The 26132-nt window shown below is 42.0% G+C and overlaps 1 protein-coding gene across 2 annotated transcripts in view; it reads right to left on the bottom strand.

Annotated features, from left to right (window-relative positions):
* The window catches only part of gart (phosphoribosylglycinamide formyltransferase), a 47493-nt gene extending 21614 nt beyond the window's left edge, over positions 1–25879 (bottom strand). For both annotated transcript variants that reach the window (XM_084330684.1, XM_084330685.1), the window contains exons 1-8: positions 25753–25879; positions 23035–23184; positions 21552–21647; positions 21155–21329; positions 16784–16895; positions 9629–9697; positions 2807–2932; positions 187–274 (exon numbers count right to left, since the gene is read on the bottom strand). In XM_084330684.1, the coding sequence (XP_084186810.1) occupies positions 187–274; positions 2807–2932; positions 9629–9697; positions 16784–16895; positions 21155–21329; positions 21552–21647; positions 23035–23179 (811 nt within the window). In that variant the 5' untranslated portion in view covers positions 23180–23184; positions 25753–25879. The remainder of the gene's footprint in view (positions 1–186; positions 275–2806; positions 2933–9628; positions 9698–16783; positions 16896–21154; positions 21330–21551; positions 21648–23034; positions 23185–25752) is intronic.
* Between the last annotated feature and the right edge of the window lie 253 nt (positions 25880–26132).

Raw genomic sequence — 26132 nt, 5'->3', positions numbered from 1 at the left:
TTTGCGTATTCCCTTTTTATCACCAAAAATTACAATAATCATTAAAAAAATAAAACACTGGGACTTACCCACATAAAAACAGGCTCCTTCATCTCTCCATCAGGTGAAAAGGCTTGTTGGGACATTTTAGTTTTTGGTAAAAAAAAAAATCTTTGATGAAATTCAAAAAGCACCACGGGGACGTACCTACATAGGGGGCCCCCTCCTCCTTCATACCATCCACCGTCTTCTGGAGCACCGTCTCTCTGATGTGCTCCAGCTGCTCCGCCGTCACCTGGACAGACGAGGAGACGGGAGACGACAGCAGAGTGAGTGGATCACAGCCAGCAGGGAGATCAGGGTAAATGCTGGTAAAACAGCTTCCATCCAAAGCGCCTTACAACTCACATGCCTCACACTCACACACACACACTCACACACACACACACACACACACACACAGGGGGCGGAGCCGACCATGCGAGGTGCCGACCTGCTCAGCAGTTAGGGCAGACCTGGGCAATTTACGGCCCGCGGGCCCAAGTCCGGCCCTTTGGGAGTCTAATATTATTATATATAATATTATTAATATTTATGCCGTTGATGCTATACAAGTGTGTTGCTTTTATTTGAAAACTGCCGTTTTTTTTATTTACGTTTGGACGCACATGCGCACATCTACTGTATGACGTGCTGCGTGGACAGAGACAGGTGATGCTCCTGCAGCCAACCATCCAAATGTCAGCTCACGCCAAGAAAAGAAAAGTTGATACCGAATGTCGCGTTTTCACCAAGACATGGACTGCTAAATATTTATTTACAGAAGTCAAAGGTAACGTGGTGTGCTTAGGTTGTGGTACACAGGTCGCCGTATTCAAAGATTACAATTTTAATCGCGACGCCACTGCGTGACCATGACCAAACATGAGGAGAAATACAAGAACTTGTCTGATGAAGAGTGCGCAAGGGAGTCGGATGCTTTGCTAGCTAAACTGCAAAACCAACAAGGACTTTTTACAAAACTTTACACACCCAGAGAAGCAGCTGTCAAGACAAGTTATGTCATATCCCACAAAAAGTAAGTGTTTTTCTGACGGAGAGTTTGTTGGACTCTGCAGCACTAATATGCCCGGAGAAACAAGACGCGTTTGAGAACAGACATTCTCAGTGATTAAGTTCAACAAATCCAGATACTGTCCTTTGCATATCCACCTCAGATATTCAGCCAGATTTCAATGTACTTGTTCAAACCCAAGCCAGACTGGATTTTGTATTGCTTTTTGTATAAAGTTGATAAATTGCATATCTTTTAATTAACATACTGCAAAACACCTTTTCAGTGTTTGTGAAGATTAACAAGTTAAAAATAAAATGGAACACTGATGTAATGTCATGATTGTTTTTGTTTTTACTGTTTATTACTTCTATATTTGTATAAGTTTATTCTTCTGATTACTAGTAGCAGCTAATCAAAATATATAATTTACTACTTTTTAATAATGAATATTGAGCAGAATTAAGTTGAAGTTATCGTTGGTTCGGCCCTCCAACACAGTTCACGTTTCTCATGTGGCCCCTTGTAAAAATTAATTGCCCGCCCCTGAGTTAGGGGGTTAAGTGCCTTTGCTCAAGGACACTTTGACATGGTGCCGGGGGGGAGGGGGGCGGAATTGAACTGGACCTCCTGAGCCAGTTGAAAAAGGGTAATAAATCGCAATATATTGCAATATTGTGACTCTAGTATTGTGATATCATATTGTGGGGCCTCTGGTGATTCCCACCCCTAAACAATATATATTAATAATATTATACATTCAGCTATAAGGCTCATGTTTATGTCTCTTGTGGGCTTGTAATTGACGTGTCGTGGACATAAATAATTGACGTGGACATTCTCACCCACACCAAACTCTGGCAGCACATCACCCCCACCCTCATACACCTGGCAGCACATCACCCCCACCCTCATACACCTGGCAGTCCATCACCCCCACCCTCATACACCTGGCTGCACATCACCCCCACCCTCATACACCTGGCAGCACATCACCCCCACCCTCATACACCTGGCAGCACATCACCCCCACCCTCATACACCTGGCAGCACATCACCCTCATACACCTGGCTGCACATCACCCCCACCCTCATACACCTGGCAGCACATCACCCCCACCCTCATACACCTGGCAGCACATCACCCCCACCCTCATACACCTGGCAGCACATCACCCCCACCCTCATACACCTGGCAGTACATCACCCCCACCCTCATACACCTGGCAGCACATCACCCCCACCCTCATACACCTTCACTGGCTCCCTAAAATCTCGTGTCACCTTCAAGATCCTCCTGCTCACATATAAATCGCTACACACCACTGCCCCTCAATACCTACCCGACTTTCTCCACACCTACACCCCCTCCTCCCGGAATCTCCGCTCCTCTGACACAGGCTTACTCACCATCCCACAAGCCAGGTTGCGGACCTTCGTGGACAGGGCTTTTAGTGTCGCTGCCCCCACCCGTTGGAACTCCCTCTCCATGGACATCCGAAATGCTAATTCTCTCGTCCACTTTAAAAACCTGCTGAAGACCCACCTCTTCACAGGCCTATGGTCTCTGATGCTCCCGAGCATCCTATTCATTTGTTCTATTTAGTTTTGTTCCGTTTGCTCTGTTCTGTTTTTGTATTTAGTTTCTTAGTTTAGGTCACCGTCATCCTCCCCCCTCCCCCTTTTGATGTAAAGCGCCTTGGGTACGTGAAAGGCGCTATATAAATTCAAGCCATTATTATTATTATTATAAAGACATAAATGTTTGTGTACCTGTGGCGTGGGGCAGTATGCGCCCATGCCGCCCGTGTTGGGCCCCAAGTCGCCGTCCTGCAGCCGCTTATGGTCCTGGGCCGGGGGCATGGCCGCCACGGAGGAGCCGTCGCTGAAGCACAGACACTGCGGGAGAAGAGACACAAGTCAGTAACCTTATGCATCCTGCACCTTATGTGTATACTGTACACTTCATCAGAGCATATATTTACCATTTTTAGATTAGATATTAGTAGGGATGCACCGAATGGGAAATTCTTGGTCGAAACCGATACCGAAAAATAGGAAACAGTTGGTCCGAAAACCGAATGCAGATTAATATAAATATATATATAATGTATTTTTTTTTTTGCTACCCGATTATGGCAAAAGACATGATTATGGCAAAACTTTACTTAAATAATATTAATAATCACTATTATGGGCCCATAAAACAATTATTCAGCACTTTTGAATGCATACATTAATTCCAGACTGACTGCTGAAAGATTGTACAATTTAAACATTTTCTCTTTGCATACAACAAAATGTGCATTAAAGTCAAGTGCATTTTCTTTTCTCTGTAGGATAACTACAACAAAGTGCATTCACAACAAAGCCAAGGTGCTTTAAAACTGCATAACGATCTGCATAAAGACACACACACAGGACTGTTGTATTTACTACATCTCCCATGACTCTTAGCGGGGGATGACGTAGCTTACGAGAGATGGGTCAAAGAGGAATGGAAGCGTTAGCTAGCTTAACGCTAACGTTAGTTCAAAAGGTTTTAACCGCGATGGGCATATAGAAATGGCGAGGATATAAAGCATGTTAAAGACTCATTTATTGGATGCGTTGCTCGCAGCGTTTATAGAAACAGCGCGACTCCCAAGAGGAGTTAGTTATCACAGGCTGCAGAATGCAGGAAGAGCTGCCAAGCTGCTCACGTTACACGTTGCACGTTTTGATTACGTCATCACAACAACATTTTAGGTTACGAACGTTACGTAACCCTGTTCCTGACATTCGGTGATATAATTTCCGGCCGAAAGCCGAAAGAGCCTTTTTTTAGATTTATTTTTTGGCGTTTTATCGCTTTATTGCTACTGGGCAGTCCAGTAGAGAGACAGAGGAGGAACGGGAGACAGAGTGGGGGGAAGACATTCGGCAAATAACGACGGGTTCGGGAGTCGAACCCGGGTCGGCCGTGTCGCGGCTGAGCGCGCTATGTGGTTCGCCACTGGGGCGCCCCCGAAAGAGCCTTTTTAACCATTTTCGGCCAATAATTTTCGGTGCATCCCTAGATATTAGATTAGATATTGTAACTATATTTATTGTAGGGCAAATATAACTGAGAGGGCATACATACCCTCATCTTGCACCTTGTTGCCCATATGCGCATGAATGAATGAATGAATGAAAACTTTATTTAACAGATTGCAGAATGGGTACAATACAGTACGGCTCAATACATACAATTGTTAAGGGGATGCAGACCTGAGAAAGACGTTTGTCTTGTTTCCATCAGGGTCCCCCATTTTCAATTCATATAGAGCATGTCCAGAGTTAGTTATATTGTTATAATTAAAAATCAACAGCTCACTGACCGCACGCATCACCAACTCCCCCACCCTCCCACTATAATTTCCCCCCCACCTGACTTCATCCTCCCTACCCCTCTCACTGCCTTCACTCCCGTTGACTCCTCCTTCATCACAGACATCATGACCACCTCCAAGGCCACTACCTGCTCCCTTGACCCCCCTCCAAGGCCTGCCTCCCTGCTCTCATCCCCCACCTCACTGCACTCTTCAATCAGTCACTATCCCAAGGCCACGTTCCCTCCATCTACAAACTCGCCGCAGTCACCCCCGTTGTCAAAAAGCCCACCCTTGACCCATCCAACCGTCGCCCTATCTCCAATCTACCTTTCCTCTTTAAAACATTAGAGCGCATTGCCGCCTCCCAACTCCACTCCCATCTCCAGTCCAACACCCTCTACGAACCCCTTCAGTCTGGCTTCCGTCCATCGCACAGCACCGAAACCGCTCTGGTCAAAGTTGTAAACGATCTCCTCATCTCCGCCGATTCTGAACATCCTGATCCTACTCGATCTTAGTGCAGCCTTTGACACGGTGTGTCACTCCAACCTCCTCCAAAGGATGCACCAACTGGGTGTTGACTGTTGAGGGCACAGCACTTGATTGATTCACCTCCTACCTCACCGACATACATCAGTTCATCTCCCTCTCCGGTCACACCTCTCCCCCCTCCTCAGTCACACAGGGGGTCCCCCAAGGCTCAGTCCTCGGCCCCCTGCTCTACATCTGCTATATACTCCCCCTTGGTCACATCATCTGCAAATTCAACCTCGACTTCCACTGCTATGCCGATGACACCCAAATGTACATCAGCACACAATCCTCCCACAACCCACCCCTCAGTCACAACGAGTCCTGCCTATCTGAACTACAATCATGGCTGACTCACAACCTCCTCAAACTCAACAGCGAAAAGACATAACTATTCGGCACCAAAACCACCCTCAGCAGATCCGGACCCATCACACTCACTATAAAGGACTCCACCATCACCCCCTCCCCCCTGGTTCTCATTTGACCCCCACGTCCGCTCAGTCATCAAAACCTCCTACTTTCACCTCTGCAACATCGCCAAAATCAGACACTGCCTCTCCCCCTGCTGCTGAATCCCTCATCCACACCTTAATTTCCTCCCGCCTAGACTACTGCAACTCCCTCCTCACTGGCATCACCTCCCGCTCCCTCCATAGACTTCAGATGGTCCAGAACTCTTCTCGCCTGCTCACCAACACCTGGCTCCCGATTAAGGAACGTATACAGTTCAAATTATTACTCCTCACCTTCAAAGCCCTCCATAGCCTGGCCCCCCTCTATCTGACTGACCTTCTCCCTTTCCGCCCTCTTTCACTGCTTCCCTCACTGTCCCTTCATCCAAACTAAAAGGTTTTGGTGATCGGGCCTTCTCACGTGCTGCACCCCGACTCTGGAACACACTCCCTCAGAGACTCTCCCTCACTCTCCACCTTCAAATCCTGTCTCAAAACCTACCTGTTCTCCCTAGTGAAGGAATCTATGTTTTTCAATGTGTATATAATGTATTGGTGGGTGACAGCATCTACTCAGACGGATCTATAGATCTTAAAAGTAGCCGGCAGTCAGTGTGTGTTGCAGCAGACTAACAGCAGCAGATGAGGATTTGGGCTGTGCTGTTCAACAGCTGATAGCCACAGCATCAAGGTTACTCGATCTGGTGAAAGTGCATTATCAAGCCACAGCGTTTGTTATGGGGTAAGAGGGGCGGTAATGTCAACATAGCCGTTGTTAAAGACTGCGTGTCACGTAGCAACGATAAAAGGGGGGCGGGCCCCCGTTGCTAGGGGGAAGACGTTATGATGTGAGTTTCTTCCGGGATAAGTTAGACTGAGATACGACGCCCAGACGCGTTGATCAGAGACTTTCATCCCTCCCAACCCTCGCTGGGTGGTGACACATCATCACTAGCTTCGGCTAACAGGAAATGGTGGTTGGCTACGACAAGAGAGAGAACCATTGGATTGAAGAGAATTAAGACTGAACAAGGACAATACAGAACGGTGTTTCCATCTGGTACAGAGGCTATGTATAAACATGAGGATCTAAGGAAAGAGATCACATTGCAGTGTCGTTTCTTATGACTAATGGATGTACTAACAGGGGTTGATACAGTGGGTGACAGGACAGCCAATGTGAAGTATTGAAACAAACAACGCAGAACAGGGAGTCATGAAGGAGATGACGAGATGAGATTGGCTGATTACCAAATAATCCAACACTAGCATTCAACCCTCCCTACCCACATCACCCCTCTTTCCCCTTCCCTGCTTCCTCTCCTCTCCCTGTGGTTCTATGTTTCGTTGTTTTTCTTTTGCCTATTGTCAGCGACTTCGGGTCATTGAGAAGCGCTATATAAAATAAATGAAATTATTATATCGTTTACACTGCCTTTTTTTAATTATATTTTTACTTCTCCACTGTACTATAATTCTATGACCGTCTTCTACTACCTGTACCTCCCCTCCCCCATGCTGCCTGAATTTCCCCAAGGTGATCAATAAAGGAATATCTTATCTTAATACTACTACCCACAATGGTACTTTATGGAGTAGTTGAGAGAATGTGGAATTGATGCAATTCTATATTGTATTTCAGGGGAAAATTACTTTCTACACACTTTTTTTAGGAGTCAGAAAACTTTAAAAAGGTACTATAGATATGCTATGTAGAGAGTAATACTTATTTTCATCCACAGAGCTTTTAGAAAGGTGCGTAAATCAAAGTATTGCTCCCCCCCCCCCCCCCCCCCGCCCCAAAAAAAACATTGATTAATGGATTCATCACTTGTTTTTAATCACCAATTTCTGGCGGGTCCAAAATGAATGTTGTTGTTTACATGTTGCGTGCATGTATCCCCTCCCATATTTCCCCACGTGGAATGCACCCGATTGGATAAATGACATGCTGGTGCTCTAGAGCGACATCTAGTGGCTGAATCTGGTGGTTATCTATAGCACCTTTAAATAGACAGACTAAACATTCCCGCTGAATGCTCATCATTGGAATGTTGGTAATGTTGGCATCGACAATGCAGCCATAGCAAGCGTGTCAACATATCTTTCCGCACTGCTCAACAACCGGAGAACTTGCCTTAAAATGTAAAAAAGTTAAGTGATTTGATACAGATAAATAAACTAAACCAGGCAAATAATATCTCAGAGACAAGTCTGTAACCGTTTTCATGAACGACGTAGTTAAGTACAGCTTATCATCACGATAATAACACCTCGACAACTCTTCACTGTAAACACCTGCAACTAAAACTCAAACCCATACACAGGACACACCTCCGCACCGTGGGCGACCGGGCCTTCTACTCAGCTGCTCATCGGCTGTGGAATGCCCTCCCCGACCATCTGAGAGCACCACAGTCCGTTGAGGCATTTAGAGGGAGACTTAAAGGATAACTCCAACATTTTGGGAAATTAGCTTATTTAACATCTTCCCTGGAGTTAGACAAGAAGATGCATACCTTTTTTGTCTCTGTGCATGCATTTAGCTTTGGGAACAGACGCTCCGTTAGCATAGCTTAGCTTCATCACTGGAAGTGAGGCAGGACAGTACCCTGACGTTCCCTACAGGTTTGTTGATATTCTCATTCCTTCAAAGGATCTGAACCGATTGAAGTTTATGGATACCATGACTTAAAATCCTCTTACCTTGACGATTAAAAGCCTCCCCAATTTAGAAAACAGTAATCCAATGGCTGGTATTGATAATATACTACTAACTACTGGACGCTCGGAGCTAACCGGAGCTAACGCAGAACAGGATGTGTAAAGCAAATATAATGACTTCCTTTCTGGGGTTTTCAAAATAAAAGTGCGACGTTTATAGCAGCGGAAAGCGTTTATTTTGTACATTATCTAACGTTAACACAAACCTAAACTAACGTTACAACTAACCTAAAGTTAGTTTAGGTTCGTGTTAACGTTAGATAATGTACAAAATAAACGTTTTCCGCTGCTATAGACGTCGCTCTTTTATTTTGAAACCCCCCAGAAAGGAAGTCATTGCTCTCGTTATCTGCTTGAGTGTCCGGTTAGCTCCGTTAGCGTGCAGTAGTTAGTAGTATATCAATACCAGCCATTGGATTACTGTTTTCTAAATTGGGGAGGCTTTAAATCGTCAAGGTAAGAGGATTTTAAGTCATGGTATCCATAAACTTCAATCGGTTCAGATCCTTTGAAGGAATGAGAATATCAACAAACCTGTAGGGAACGTCAGGGTACTGTCCTGCCTCACTTCCAGTGATGAAGCTAAGCTATGCTAACGGAGCGTCTGTTCCCAAAGCTAAATGCATGCACAGAGACAAAAAAGGTATGTATCTTCTTGTCTAACTCCAGGGAAGATGTTAAATAAGCTAATTTCCCAAAATGTTGGAGTTATCCTTTAAAGGGGAACTATTTTACTATTTCTTTCACTATTTGGGCACTTTTACACAATTCCTGTGAGTCTATGGAACACCTCTGTAATATATATATTTTTTTTTATTCATTGTTTTGTATTTCTAATCAAGTCCTCAAAAACAGCATTTTTCTACCTCAAGATCTCGAGCTGTTTTGAGCCTGGGCTCCTAAACCACTGCGCGCGTTCTGGTTCGCCTGAACATTAACATGCAGCGGTGTCTTTATGACATCACATATAGGGCACATTTTCAAATGACTCAGTTCAGTGAGGGTGAATATTGTGAGAGGAGAATTGGAAGAATGCGCCAATATGAGAATTTTGAGACATAGATCATATTAATATAAGTTCACATAGCTAGGAAACAATGCTAAACACTCAAAAAGGCCATTTATAAGATAGTTCCCCTTTAAAACATTTATTTTTAACAAGGCATTTGCCTAAATGGACTGACCGATGCCTTGTTTTTTTTTTAAATTATTATATATATACATATATTTTTTGAATTATTATCTGAATGTTTCTCCCATTTCATTTGTTGTTTTATTCATTTTAATTGTTTTTATACATTTATTTGTATCTCCTTTCATGTAGCACTTTGAGATTGTCACAAATATAAAGTGCGTTACAAATAGAATTTATTATTATTATTAGTGAAAACATTTGCAAAACATTTCCAAAACTAGAGATGTTTCAAAGTAAGGTTTTTTCCTTCATGGTACTTACCGAGTACAGACTAAAGTTTAAATCTTGGCTGTGTATCAGCATTAAGTACAAGTATGTCTCGAGTTGTACTCACAGACACCTCCTCTCCTTCGAGCAGCTCCTCCACCACCACAGTCTCCCCCGCAGCTCCAAAAGCCTTGTCCTGCGAGACACAGACATCACAGAAACACACAAGAGACATGTTGACAGTACTTTTTAAGTCCCAACACCTGGGCCCTGTTCCTCGTACGTGGCTAACTGAGTTAGCCAGATAATTTTCAGGCTAACTTGACATAAGTCAGGCTTTTCGGTTCCACGAAGCAAGTTTGGCAAAATCACTATAGAAACAGATCCATAAATTTTAACCTGCTTCGGCGCAGGCTTACTTAAGTTAGCTGGATACGCTTGCCACTCCCTCTGGGAAAAAATGCCAGCTCCCTTCCTCAGAGATCCCATTATACCATTCTGAATAATGTTTTTGTGCTTAGTTTTTCTAGAGGGGTCGTGAGCAGCCACGCAAGATGATTTCCAGAATGTATTGATTTCATAGAACGTGTGAAATAGGCCTATAATTAAAAACGATTAAAATACATTAAACTGGTAAAAGAAATGCTTTTGAAATGTAAAATAATAGATCTAAAATGCTGATAATAAATCATATTCAGCCTATGGATTTCCTACATACTGCACGTCAGAGCTAGGATGCGTGCGGCACCTGTTTGAGCTGCGGGATGAGGAGTGCTCGTTTCTGACGGAGCTCGCTGCCCACTCGAGCGCTGGAGTAGATACGGGCCGGATTTATATGTTTCCAGAGCTTGATGTATTTATGGAGGAGAATTAACACAGTGAAGATGTCTATAACTTACCTCCAAGCCCTTCTTGAACGGTTTAAAAAGTATTTCCCCGAGGAAATCAAGCGATGAACCTTAAAAACAGTGTTTCAGTCCAAGCCGCTGGCTGATTTCTGGATATCAATTGAGGGGGAATACGCACAGCTATGCGCCATTTGGATCTACCTACCTATGCGAAAAAACATTCTCTACACTGACTTATATAAAAAAATAAGTACAGATCACGTCTGGATGTGGAGGATGATCTCCGAGTCGCGGTCTACAAAATTAAAACCAGACTGGACTTGTTAGTTGAACATTAGCCTTCTAAATGAAACGTGCTATATGTATGAATTGTATGGTTGTTTGATTGTGTTATTTTGTGTAGTTATTGTGCGTGTTAAAAGCCTCCAATGCTTATTAGTGCGTGTGAATGTTTGCATGTTTCAACCACCTCCTATAATAGTGGGGGTCGCGGCTCTCTGACACCGTTATTTCGGGGGTCGCGACCTGAAAACTTTGGGAACCATGTATTTATATAGTACATGATACCTAAGCACATACAGTACATATGTCCTCATAAGTATCTATTCATTTGTATCAATTAGATACTCTTTGGGCTTGTTTTAATCTACTTATTCTGAAAGAGTTGAAATAGTTTGCTAGCAAGATCTCATTCGATGATTCATTCCATTAAGCCTACTGCCAGCAGGCACATTTAAATAAATATAATCTGATTGATTGGGGTAATGAAGGACTTCAAATTAGCCTATAGATATGCATTTAACTTGTTGGCGATATTTTCCCGTAGAAAATCATGGTTTCGGCGATCGACGCCTCCCCCTTTCGAACTAGGACCGTCATGCGCAATTATCCTGATGACTGAAGTCTGGTTCGAAGTGGATTGTTTGAGCCCGAATCAGCCTTTGAGAAACCGAGATAGCGGTTAATTTAATAGGACTTTTGATCGGCTTAGTTGAACCAGGTACGAGGAACAGGGCATTGAACAAAAATACTTGAATAAATGTTTCTCCATTAGAGAGTTAACGTGTCAGAAATGCAGCAAATCAAGTCACTTTGCTTTGATTTCTGACACGTTAGACGCGTTTCTTGGCATCGGATTTTAGTATCGGGGGACATTTTCTGATACAGATATTCTATTTTAGCCTGGTATCGGAGCGCCCCTATTTATTAAAAGACACACATTCATCTTCAAATATGAGACAGAGTTGTTGAAAAAGGGGGTGTGAAGTATTCCCATGGAATTACATTCAGGTCTAAACATCTCATCCCGTGAGGATAAGTATACGTTGTTGTTGTTGTTGTTGTTGTTGTTTTTCTCAATGTTTTGTCAGAATTCCGTCTTGGGACTTACTAGAATCCCATGGGAGTTTCCACGTTCCGTGATCATTAGAACATTCAGTTCTCAAGGTTCTAAATCGCATGTGTGAGACGGTACTGAACAGGTTAACTCCTGAGGCATTGACCATAAAAACCCTACCGACAGACGACTGTAGGGGGAGTACAGATCGTGAGGCTGTCAACTGCCCAGCAATTTGTCTAGCGCGTCAAAGCAAGAGCTTAGTAAACTCCAGCTCACTCAAAATAGAGCTGCATGCCCGACTCACTCTTCACTGCTCTATAAGGAATAGTGTGGAGGGAATGCATGCTAGACTGTCGTGGATGAGGGTGGACGAGAGACTAGCATGCAGTTTGATTAGGTTTTTAAAGAACATTTGTACCTTGGGTAAACCCACTCAATTGTATTCTATGCTTTTATCCACCAATGATAGACATGACCATAATACCAGACATGCTTCAAGTAGTCGCTTCACCCTACCTCTGCCTAGAACCAACGCTCTAAAGAAAACTGCAATGTATAGAGCCATAACATACTGGAATAGGATCCCATTACATATTATACGGATGGAAAACAAGGACAGTTTCAAAAAGAAACTCAAAGGAGCCATAATCCGGAAGGAAATTAATATATGTCATGCATGAGTGTAGCTGCAGCCATGTTATCCAAAACTTCTTCTGATTACTTTGTGTGCATTTCTTTTCTTTTTAAAGGTATGGTGAAATTGATGTTTTAGTAACATTGATGAGCATTCTAAAAGCAATTCTCAAAAAGATTCAATTTTAAAAACAATCTTAAATTGTATTTAACACTGTATTTTGTTTTGTTTTCTGTTTCTTTGCTTGCATGTAATTTTAGCCATCTTAATAGTTAGTTTCATTGTGTATTGTATGTCGAGTACTGACTTTTAATAATTCTGTTTTGCAATAATTGTTTTTGTATGTTTTTTTGTGTGGACCCCAGGAAGACTAGCTGGTTGCCATGGCACCAGCTAATGGGGATCCGTAATAAAATAAAATCAAACTCAGTACGGAGAGAAATGGACACCGGTTGAAGGCCTTGATGATAGGTTACTGCAAGGGTCAATTTTAAAGCTCAGGGCCCTATTCCCCGTACCTGGTTCAACTAAGTCGATCAAAAGTCCCATTATCCAGATTCAATTAACCCGATGTTTGAATCCGGGCTTTCCCTGTTCCTCGAACGCTGATTCAGTCTCGTTAATTCGAACCAGACTTGATACTCAGGATAATTGCGCACGGCCGCCTCACCTGAAAAGACAGCAGGTGTCGATCGCAGAAATCCTGATTTTCTAACTGCATTGATTGATTGAAAACGTATTAACAGATTGCAGAATGGGTACAATACAGTACGGCTCAATAGCCTCGCCGACAAGTTAAATGCATAATCTATAGGCACATTTTTAATCCCTCATTACCCCAATCAGATTATATTATATACCGGTATATAGGTTGCTCTATAAACCTTCGGCTTCAAACCTATCCTTTTCGTTTTTTGTAAAAATGTTAGAAAAATTATTTGTTTGTTTATTTATTTGTAAACATTCGAAATAAAATAATTCATTCATTCATTATATTTCTTTAAATGTGCCTGCTGGCAGTAGGCTTAATGGAATGAATGAATAATCAAATGAGATCTTGCTAGCAAAAATAATTAGTTCAACTCTTTCAGAATAAGTAGACAAAAAGAAGCCCAAATAGTATCTAATTGATACGAATTAATAGATACTTATGAGGATATCTGTACTGTATGTGCTTAGGTATCATGTACCGGTACTATATAAATACATGGTTCCCAAAGTTTTCAAGGCGCGACCCCCGAAATAACGTGTTAGAGAGGCTTGGAGGGAGGCTTGCAGTTTCACTATTAATCAGGTTTTAATCTGTTTCGGACATCCATACATGCATTGAATTGATTAACCTTTTGTTTATACCAGTGACACCAGTCATGTTAATCACCTTCTTGTTCATCATCAGATAACACTAACAGTGCTTGAACAGCTAATGCATTTTCTCAAATTCATTCATCAAAACGTCAAAGGCTTGCAATTGCTCATTCATTTTCTCAAGTCACGTCCACGTCATCAAATCAAACAGCGTATCTCCTCAAACATTTTAATCCCAGTTACAATATTCAACAATCCACATATTCAGATTCGTCATAATTCATATCCAAAATCCACGCATGAAGACGCTTCAAATTTATGCTTGAATGAAACACAATCCGGGCGCAAATACATCCACAGCCGAGAATATGAAACTAATCAGAGCCCGATAGGTTTCATTCATTAAAAACATCCCCGCGGGATTCACATTTGCAATGCTCCGACGTTATTAAAATAACCACATAGGTGTGTATATATCGCACCTCGCGAGCGCCATATATATGACGTGCATTATTTAGGACAAAGTACATTTATTTGATTTTAGGTATATTATTTTACATTTCAAAAGCCCCCTCTAGAAAAACAAAGCACAAAAACATAATTCAGAATGGTATAATGGGATCTAGACTGAGAATTATTTCAGGAAGGGAGCTGGCATTTCTTTGCGAGGGCGTGGCCATGCAGGTTATCGAGCTAACTGAACTAAACCCTGCCCTCGACCAGGTTCAAACTTTTTGATCTGTTGCCATAGTGATTTAGAAAATCGCACGTCGGGGAACCGAAAGGTCTAGTTTAAGTAAAGTTATCCTGAAAATGATCCGGCTAACTCAGTTAGCCAGGTACGAGGAACAGGGCCCAGGTGGAAAAATAAAACATGATATGAAATATATGGTCAGAAGAACTATTAACACAATGGACACCAGACCCAACATATTTCGGGTTAACTCACCGAACGTTGGGCGCCAAACCCGAGAAAAGTCGGGTTTTCATTGTTATTTATTTTATTCGATATTTCCATTCATAATTCATCCATCCAGCCTGATGTTATCATTGGGAATGGGTCCGAGATTGCAAACGTCCAATACCGCCGCCTAACGCCTTGCGGCCGCTATTGCACTCCATTTGAAACGATGTGGCTTGTTGTCTGGGCCGAGCTGCGGCGTGCGGGTGGGGTCTAAATACTCCGGCAAGACAAGCGGTTATAGGGATGGCATTGACGAGGCTCGGGCCCCCCCGTTCATGTTCAATGCTGGATTACGTTGGAAACACGATCACGATCAGTATTTGGAATGGCTATCAGATGATTGGATTATTCTTTTTGCAGTACATCATAGACAAGGTAAGGACTATATGTTATCAATCTTGCGTTGATCCGATAATTATTTCCCCGCGATCGGAGCGTGTGTCTGTAATGTACTGTGTAGCGTATTCCTTTGGTGGCGATCGAAGCATAGAAAAACGACCCCCCCCCCCCCCCACCCTTTCATGCATGCATGATGAAACATAATACCGATAATCTAGCGTTGATTTCAGATTGATTATTGATCCAGGCGAGGAATGGCACGATTTATAATGAAATACAGTAAAACGCTGTTTGCCGGCGTTTCCTGGGATTACACAGAATCACTCTAAAACTATACTCATTCACCACGGTATAAAACTGCAAACACTGGCATTTATCCCCATTGAACAAAGCGCTGGCACACAATGGCCATACGCCCACAGCGACCTCTGGCGCTGAACCTGTTAACAGGGTTCCATGTTTCAACAATTCAAACACCATACTTTACTCCAGAACATAAGTTTGTTGACTGGATCTGGGTGGTCAGTTTTAGAAATACTATACTAACACTACTAAAAATACTGACCGGGACTGGGCAATATGACTAGTATAGGTAAACATTATTTTTCACAACAACAATAATATCACACCGTCTGAAATAACAGCAGGCTTACAACATCACAGGATGTACAGTCATTCATTTTCCCTTACTTTTCCAAACTTGTATAAAATTTATAGATATTGTTTTGTTAGTAATCACACACACACACACATCTAGGGCTACGTTTCATTAATAGTCGTTTAACATGCCCTCCTTAGTACTGACTTCTCCTCAGTACGTCCCCTTGGGGGGGGGGGGGGGGGGGGGGGGGGGGGGGGCCCGCTGCCATCTTAACCCTTGCACTGCCGCACTACCAAACAGCACTACCTTTCACTGCGACAATACACAGAAGGTTAACCCTTTCACTGTCACACAACATCAGGTTAACCCTTTCACCGCCACACTACAGAAGGTTAACCCTTTACTATCACACTACCGACGGTAACCATCGGTAGTGTGATAGTAAAGGGTTAATCTTCTGTAATGTGGCAGTGAAAGGGTTAAAGGAACACAGCAACATTTTGGGGCTTATCGTCTTCTCCAAAGAGAGACAAGAAGATAGATACCAGTTTCCTCTCTGTGCGTTCAGTAGAAGGCTATCTGGCTGCATGTTAGCCTAGCTTAGCACAAGGAATGGAAGCGGACATGACCGGTTAGCCTAGGCATTGTCCAACTAATACCTCTCCCGAAGGCTAACCGGTCATGTCCGCTTCCATTCATTGTGCTAAGCTAGGCTAACATGCAGCCAGATAGCCTTCTACTGAACACACAGAGAGGAAACTGGTATCCATCTCCTCGTCTCTCTCTCTCTGGAGGAAACGATAAGCTAATTTCCCAAAATCTTGGTGTGTTCTTTTAAGTACTGTCCCATTACTCTGATAAACTCAAGTGGACTTTGTGAGATTGACGCCTTGGAGGGCAGAGGGAGTGAGTCAACAGCGATGTACACTCAGAGGCGCATTTTACCCAGAATGCATTGCGATTCCCCCCGTTGTTTCCTGTGCAAGAACCAATGACTGAACAAACAATATAAAAGTGTAAATAAATACCCATCCGTGATATTTTCTGACTCAATACTCTGTAATTACTTTACCCCACTAGAGCTTTAGCTTTCCCCTTCGTAAGTTATTCCTTTATTGATCCCCTTGGGGAAATTCTGCTCTGCAAGCGGCCACTCGTCTGACGCGTGGTGCTACATATTACCGAGGGGACGTGAAGGAGGGCACGCCAGGTGACTAATGAAACGCAGCCTTGGGTCTAACAGGTCCGGTACCTTCATGATGTCCATGACTGCCCGACAGGCCTCATCCTGGTCCCGGGCCACAATGACCCCCTTCCCTGCTGCCAGGCCACTAGCCTTCACCACCAGCGCCGGGAAACTGGCCCTGGAGATGAAACGCAAGGAGAGCGAAGATAAATGATTAAATTAAATGATGAAATCACCCCAAGTCAGGGTTGCTGCGATCTTGACATTTTTGCAATGACGACTCACAAATAATTGCGATTAACAGTTTAAAAAGGTGGGGCAGGCAATTTAGGAGAAATGCGTGAGCTTACGAGTGTAGCAGAGGCACAGGCAGCTTCAAGCTGGATTTTTACTAAAGATTCATAAAAAATATTTCCAGACCTTTGATCGGAACGCAAAAGGAGTTTGTTTTCCCTTGTGACCCCAGGAACACCACGTAGCCGGCCAAAATAATCTGATTGGTTCTTAAAAGAACACTCCAACATTTTGGGAATTTAGCTTACCATCTTCTCCAGAGAGAGACAAGAAGATAGATACCAGTGCGTTCAGTAGAAAGCCATCTGGCTGCACGTTAGCCTAGCTTAGCACAATGCATGTAATCGGACAGTGACGGGTAACCTAGGCATTGTCCAACTAACACCTCTCCCGAAGGCTACGAGGATGTGTTTCCCGGTTTCAATGGGTTAAATCCCATGTGTCCCCAGATCTGTGATGTGGCATGTGGCTTTGCAGCGAGATCCATGTTGCTCACTGTGCTACATTACCATGACAACGTCAGAGCGAGGTAAACAAGGATTCGTGAATTTCAAAGGGGTTTGCAAACACACAGAGACAGCAGCTAACCTCTCCGTGACCTCTTCTACACAGAGACTTAGGCCGTTTGATAGGAATCTACGTAATGACCTGGTGGATGATTTTTTTTTCATCTTTCTAATAGTGCAAACATATTTGCTTTTATTCAAAAGTTAATATGGAAAAGTAAAAATTCTAAAAGGGTGAAATAAATTATTGTGATCCAAATAATTGCGATCCTCTCATATAATGGACGGTCTCTCTCCATACCATATGAACTCTGTTGCCTATACTACTCAACCATACCGTATGAACTCTGTTGCCTATACTACTCAACCATACCGTATGAACTCTGTTGCCTATACTACTCAACCATACCGTATGAACTCTGTTGCCTATACTACTCAACCATACCGTATGAACTCTGTTGCCTATACTACTCAACCATACCGTATGAACTCTGTTGCCTATACTACTCAACCATACCGTATGAACTCTGTTGCCTATACTACTCAACCATACCGTATGAACTCTGTTGCCTAAGCCCTTACCGGAAACCTTCTTTCGGAGATTGAAAACGATGTTCACACGTTTCATATGGAACAATAAAAAACCCAGGTTGAGACTGACACTCCTTTACCTCCCGTATGACAGAGGAGGGCTTAGACTTCCGGATATGAGGCTTTATTACTGGGCGGCACAGCTCAGGACAGCAATGTTCTACTTTCAATATGCAGATATACCAGCTTGGATGGAGATAGAAAAAGAAGAGACAAAAATTACACTAGATGCATATATGTATTCGCGACAGAGTAACTTATTGATAAAACATACAAAAAACCTGTTCCTCCTAAATACAATAAGAAGCTGGCACAAAGCACACTTACACATAGGTAGAAGGGATAAATTATCGGGGTATACACCAATCTGGGGGAATGAGGAATTTAAACCGGGAAGGAATGGGGAATTCAAAAATTGGGCAGAAAGAGGTTTAGGTAAAAACGTATACATAGAGGAGGAATTGATGACCTTCGAACAGATAGTAAGCACATTTGATATCCCAAGAACCCATAGATTTAAATACTTTCAAATCAGGAGCTACATAGTCTCAAAGAACAGGGGCACAGAGGAACCACCCACATCCATAATAGAAAGACTTACGAGGGACAATATGGAGGGGAGAGGACAATTATCCAAGTTTTATGATGCGTTGTTATCAGGATCGGAAGAGAGCTCTTTGAGCAGTTTGCGGGCATGGGAGAGGGACATGCAGGTGGAAATAGCAGAAGAGGACTGGGAACAAACATGTGAAATGTCACAAACCCTTTCAATTAATACCAGATGTAAACTTCTACAATATAAGTGGGTCCATAGAGTATATGACACCAGAGAAATTCCACAAGTTTTATCCCATGATCCCGGATGAATGTACTAGGTGTGGGGTAGAGGTGGGGACCCTGTACCACTGTATGTGGGAATGTGAGAAGATACAGGAATATTGGAAAGAGATCTTGGAGCTCATATGAGATGACAGAGATAGAAATCCCGACCGATCCTAAGTTATGTATACTACACTTATATCCAGATAAGTTTCCAGCTTATATTAGAAAGAGGAAATTGATAAATGTTTGTTTGTTACAAGCCAAGAGAGTGATAGCTCTGAACTGGAAGGAGATACAGAAACCGGGAGCTAAACAATGGTTAAAGGAAGTGTCAGAAAACTTAGCAATGGAAAAGCTAACATACCGTACTTTTCGGACTATAAGCCGCAGCTTTTTTCCCCATTTTTCGACCCTGCGGCTTATATAACGGTGCGGCTTATATGTGGACCAAACCCGAAAATATAGCTTTTTTTACTGCATTGAAATGTTATTTATCTGTTCCCTTATTTGCTAAACTTAATACAACTTGTAAATGAGTTAATTCTTGTTATTTGTCCGACAGTATTGTGACAATCCCCTCTGTGCACGAACCCTTACATATGGTAATTAAACATTAAAACACCTGCGGCTTATAGTCCAGTGCGGCTTATATATGTACACATCATTCAATTTAGCTGCTGCGGCTTATAGTCAGGTGCGGCTTATAGTGCGAAAAGTACGGTACATACAGAAGGGAAAAACAGAACAATTTTGAAAGGACATGGACATCATTTATACATTTCCTGAAATTTTTTTGAATCTAAAGGAAAGGGATAGGAAACAAGAGAGGTAATGGATAGGAAAGGGAAAAAGAAAAAAAAACAGATGAGGGTAGAGAAGCCGAAGAAGTTTTTATTTTATTTTATATTTTTTTATTTGTATTTGTATTTCCGTGATTTCTTATAATTTATTTAACAATAAATGTTTTTATTATTGTAATATGTCTGCGTGAATGTCAATTTGAATTATAATTAGGGAAGGGAGGGGGTTGAAATGTGTCTTTTATTTTTGTCATGTGTTACCGTCTGTATAATATGTTTGTATAAAAGACATTTAAAAAAAAAAAAAAAAACTCTGTTGCCTATACTACTCAAGTAACTCAACCATTACCGTATGAACTCTGTTGCCTATACTACTCAACCCATACCGTATGAACTCTGAACTCTGTTGCCTGTACTCAATCCATACATCAAACACAGTATGATAGCAATGTAAAATAACACTGTATATACATTGATCTATATTTGTATATATATATATATATATATATATATATATATATATATATATATATATATATATATATATCGACACTGTATATACATATCGACACTGTATATACATTACACATCTGTATATGCATCCATACCAACTCTCATTAGTTAAACCACTGGCTAGTATGATTCATTACCATAGTGTATTCATAATTGTACCACTGTATATAATAATACTGAACATACATTAGCTTAGTATATGTACTCTGTAGCTATATATATATATATCCACATTATGTATTATGTATAACTATGCTTTGCACTTTACTGCTACTTTGCACTCTGGTTAGATGCCAACTTTTGTTGTACTCATTAAATGACGATTCATGTAATCGAATCTAATAATGATCGCAGCAGCCTACTACTTTGATATGGACCAGCAATGCTCTAGTAATTATGACTTACAATTTCTAGCGATATACAATCCATTTACTTATTATCCCAGAGGGTAATTTGCATTGTTGTCAACAGCAACCACATCAAAGGATCCCCTTTGAACAGCCCTCTGAGGTTTCTCTCCTCCACTCCGCCTGTGGTCATCCTTTTGTGTTAAATGGCTGCATAAAGCAAGCATTTGTTGACTCATGTTGAAGAGTATTAAAACTTGAAAAATATCCGTTTACGGTAGATTCACAACAGATACAAAATATGTGATTAATCGCGAATTAACTATGGACAATCATGCAATTAATCAGATTCAATATTTTAATCGATTGATATATATATAATCTTTTTGATATGCTGATAATATATGCTGGTGCTCTAGTCAGACATCTGGTGGCTGAATGTTACCTATAGCACCTTTAAGTTTATCAACAGATATATTTATATAGATAAATGTAAGCTCCCAAAAATAAACACTGGAGCCAAAAATAAGTCCATCCTATGGGTTCAGCTGCCACTGTACTGACGTGCGGATGTAGATGCAGGCCTCCTGGGGGTCGGTGAAGGAACCCCAGCGGGCGGTGGGGATGCCGTGGCGATCCATGAAGGCCTTGGAGAAGCTCTTACTGGCCTCCAGCTGGGCCGCCTTGGCAGAGGGGCCGAAGCACGGGACCCCCGCCGCGGTCAGATCGTCAACAACGCCTGGGAGGGAGGAAAGGGTGGGTGGAGAGAGAGAGAGACAGACGGAGGTGAAAGAAAGAAAACAGAGACACAGGAAGGAGGAGAGACGGAGGGATATAAAATTGTATTGTTAAAAAAAAAAAAGATAGTCCTGAATATTGCATTGTATTGATTTTTTTTCTCCTCCACAGTCTCTATGGTGTAGATGTTGGCTGAGATGAGGGGTCAAGAGGGGTCACACACCTGCTGCCAAGGGCACCTCAGGCCCCACCACCACCAGTCCCACCTTGTGATCCTTACAGAATTGGGCCAAGATGGAGTGGTTACTCACGGACACTTCTGGATGGCGAGAGATGCAGGGAGGGAGAGAGAGAGAGAAAGATATGATCACTTGAATATACCTCACTTAAGTCAAGAACATGCGTGTTATTGTGACATGTCAAAATGGTATACAAGTCTTTGATTTTGGAAATAATTTGAATGCCGACGACAGTAGAGGTTTGATGGAACATTTCTGGAAAGAATTTGAAAATAAATCTGCAAAATGTATGCATTGTTTTTCATTCTGTCAATTGTGTGCTGATTTTATGCCCATGTTCATTTTATACTAATTGCTGTGGGGCACGCTGGACTGCGGCCCATGTGTGAAAAGTGCTATATAGATAGTTATTCATATGTATTATTATATTGTAAAAATGCATGCATTGAAATGTCTGTAGTCTCGACGACATTGAAAATGAGGGTGACCTCAACTGTCTGAGAATAAATAAAGGTTTGATTGAATTACGAGATATTGAGTGCTGTATGTCGATGATTCCTACCAAATAAAATGTGTGTGCAAACTGCAAAGTAAAAAATATAAGTATCCTGTAAAATGGCTCAATATGCAACTGTATCTTAACAGAGTCTGTATCCTAACAGAAGCATCATAAACATTAACACATTATTGATATTAAATAATGGAGCCCATTATATCCATAATAAAACTTTATGGCTATTATGGGCTGCGTGAAACATAGAAATAGCTCGCATTTTATTGGGCTTATGTTGCAACTCCCTATTAAATGATCTAATCATTAAGAATTCAGAACCAAAGGGAAGATTTTATAAATCAAGACGTTTTTTATTAGACCCAAATATTCTAGTCAAAGTAATTTAGGAGCAAACTGATCTGAAAATGGAATTGATCAAATCCCTCTCAATCCAGTGTTTCTCTTTTTGCGTTTACAGCTTTTAATTATGATGCTAAAATAACACAACGATATCTCTGGCCAGTTAATATTTCAAACTAGTCCTTTTTAAAATAGTCATGCAGTCATTTGACAAAGGTAACAGGAAAATATGTTAATAAAAACAAACGTTGTTAAAATACAGTTGATTAAAAACATGGAAAAGCTATCACGGGTAGAGTTGAAGCTGGGGGAAAGCGGACAACATATTTATGCTACTTAACATATATTTCTGATACTTAACATATACTTCTGCTACTTTGCATACTTCTGCTACTTCTTAACATATACAGTAGACTTCAAGGCACAACACACTCACCCTCTCCCCTTCCATCTGGGCCTTCAGATTCCATCTATAGTATGATTCATGAGACTAATTTCAGGTTATGCGATTAGTCTGCAAATAAATCCCCTCTCCCCTGAAACAGCATAGCACCTTTAACAGCTGGTAAAAGAAAATAAACTCAATCTTAACAAAAAGTGAAAGGTGTATTTACCAGAGTTGCTGATCTTCCCACAGTTGGCTGTGCCGGCGTTGCCCGGCGCCACCAGGACCTGCTGGATGTGAGGTGACTGGGCCAGCTTCCATGCCAGCGCATGCTCCCGCCCACCACTGCCAATCAACAGCACACGCTCCGCCATGGCAACTAAGTAAGACGGACAGACAGGAGGACGAAAGGATAAGCCTTAAGAAATGTGCGCCATTAAGACCTTTGTTTTCACTCCAAATAATTAATAGGGAGAGGAGCTGTTTTACGACTTTATTCATTCACGAGGACACCGTTTAATTGCATGTAAAAATTGCCCTATAGCGATAGGAGTGGGTTTGGTTGTGAGGCGCCGTTAACCTTCTCAGAGGCCTCTGGTCTTAAACTATCCAGTGATATAAATGTCACATTAACAGTGACCCACCCAGCTAGAAAAAACACAGTGGTCTACAAGTAGGTAGCATTGGTCAACCAAACAATACCATGCCAAATTTCACCAGCAGCTAAATGTGTCTCATTTGCATACCAGAAGCCATTATCGGGATGATGTACAGTAGTGGACTCCCTGCAGTGGTCTCAGTCCAGCGATTGGGTTTGGAAAATCCGTCTCACTCTGTCCCGTTTTAATTACTGTGACTTTTCCATTGTGGGGCTCCTGAGGCGATGTAGCGGGCGCACCTGCCTAATGTTATGTTAGCTAGTAGCTAATGTTATGTTAGCCAGCCTTATTGTCACTAGTCTTGTTGCTAGTTGGAAATCAGTGAATAATAAGACGGAACATTTTTGTTAAAATAGTTAACTAGCTACTTGATTGTCTCAGCAATTTCCACCAATAGATTTACGTTAGGGTAACTTAGGGGCACTAGCATAACGTTGGCTCCCATCATCAGTGCTACTGATAGGGTTCACAGACTCCTGTAAAACAGCAAGGAGTATGAAACCTTTATACGTTCCTTGTAAAACGGGCACAAATATGAAAATGTGGAATGAAAGTCCCCATTATTAGTGATGTAATTTTACCATGGTGCCAGGCCATTGCATAGGAGTAATATAACATGGTACTACTATCACAACAGTACCACTTTTGTACTTAAATAATACCACTATATGATCCAATCTAAACGATGATACCAATGGTAATCAGGGCCTTCCCTAAATAATAGTATAGGCGCGCCACCATGCGTTTCATTATTGCGGTGAAAGCTAGGGGCCAGTTTAGAAACAGATGCATGCATTGTCTAATACTTATTTGGAACTTTAAGTTGTGTTTGCAATTTTATTGAAATTATGTTTTTAAATTGCAAGAAATTTCAGCAAATGGCTCTCTTTATTACAAATTATGTTTGCCTCCCAGACAGGGGCCACAGCCCCCCTCTGGACCACCCCCTAGTTGAGACTCGGCACCATCTTGTTTGAAAATCCTGGGGAAAGGCCTGGTAAATTATGGTAATACCATGATACTATTTTTCGTATGGGTGGGAGGACGTCTGCTAGAAGGAAGGATGGCCTAGCTTCTTCATGCTATAGGCTATGCCACCCACCCCCACACAAGTTAACTCAAACAACAAGGGTCAGACTTTAAACCCCAGTCACCTGGAATGACCTCAAAAAGTATGTCTGATGATTGTGCAACGACAAACATGGTGGTAGCCCACTGACCTGTATACAGCTCTATATCAGCATGCACATATGATCTGTGGTCTCATAAGCACACAGCAGTGGGACTAGTCCGACTAGATACAAAAGACTCAGTGTTGCACTGTGCTCGTGTTCAGTCATTAATTAGTAGTCTCACCGGCTTTGATTAGAGTCAGTCGTGCATGTGATCACGTCTGGGTGAAACTAAGTCAGAAACTTAAAGGTATGATCTGTAATGCCCGTCAAACAGGCAAAAGAGCCCCACTTGGTATACGCTTTGTTCACTTTTTTTGTTTTGGTCTTGACATTATGGGTTGGGAGTTTAGTGACTTATTATACTGTCTGTGACTCCTCTCTTGACAGAGCCTAATGTGTAAGGTGTAGCCAGCAATAGCAACCCACTGAGATCCAATCCACACATCGGTCAAACACTAAAACTGTAAACAAAGCGGACTAACATGTCGTTATCGTTCTGACTATAGAGGTCGCTGTTTGACGACATTACATTGTCTACCTTTAAAAAGTGTAATTAAAGATCATTTGAAGCTTTGAAACTAAAGTACACAATGCTAGTAAGAAGAACAGCAAAAAAAAAAAAAAAAGTACATCTAAAATATCACATGGCAAGAAAGTATGCCTTAACTAATGTGTCTTCTTCACTCCGGCTACGTTGAAATGTGAATGAATGACAACTTTATTTAACAGATTGCAGAATGGGTACAATACAATACAGCTCAATGCATACAATTGTTAAGGGGATGCAGACCAGAGAAAGACTTTCGTCTTGTTTACATCAGGGTCCCCCATTTTCAATTCATAGTGAATGGAACAAGTCCACTGGTTTACCTTGACTACACTCAGCCAAGTCGCAGATGTTCAACACGTTGTTAAAGAGTGTTTGCATAAATGCGTGAAAACAGTCAAATCAAAAGCGTCCTATAACTTGTAGAGACAGTGATCAGGAACTTCAAACACCGGGCTACTTTTGCTAGCCACGCCGGCTAACGACCAAGTAAAGTAGGTTCATGTTATAGAAAGTAAAGTCGCTTTGATCGATCGATTAAGCTATAAGATAGTGACCAAACTCACCGGTATGAGTGACGCTGGAAGTGGAGAAAGCCTCGTCTCGCTGGGTCAGCCTGGTCCTCCTCGGTCACACAGCAGTCTGATCTGCAGCAGCACTCACTCCTCCTAATGCAACAAGCGTGAGGGATGCTGCAGATCAGCTATGAACCACGTGGATACAATTCTCTTCACATGATGCAGTTTTGAACGCAAGTGCAACTTCCTTAGCATCTCAAGAGAATCATGGGAATTGTAGTTAATAAGCTACCTACCTGTAGGCTGTAGTTCAAGTTTCAAGTTTTGTTTTATTTGTCAGTGTCACAGATATATATAAGGCACATGTACATTACAGTTGGTTCTGTATGAGCCCCCTGAGATTGTGCTTCATACAGTAAAAAAAGTGA

Source organism: Notolepis coatsorum (genome assembly GCF_963971535.1).
Source record: "Notolepis coatsorum genome assembly, chromosome: 1".
Taxonomy (NCBI): Eukaryota; Metazoa; Chordata; class Actinopteri; order Aulopiformes; family Paralepididae; genus Notolepis; species Notolepis coatsorum.
Note: the sequence above shows the minus strand (reverse complement) of the source record. Positions and strands in the feature narration are given on the sequence as shown.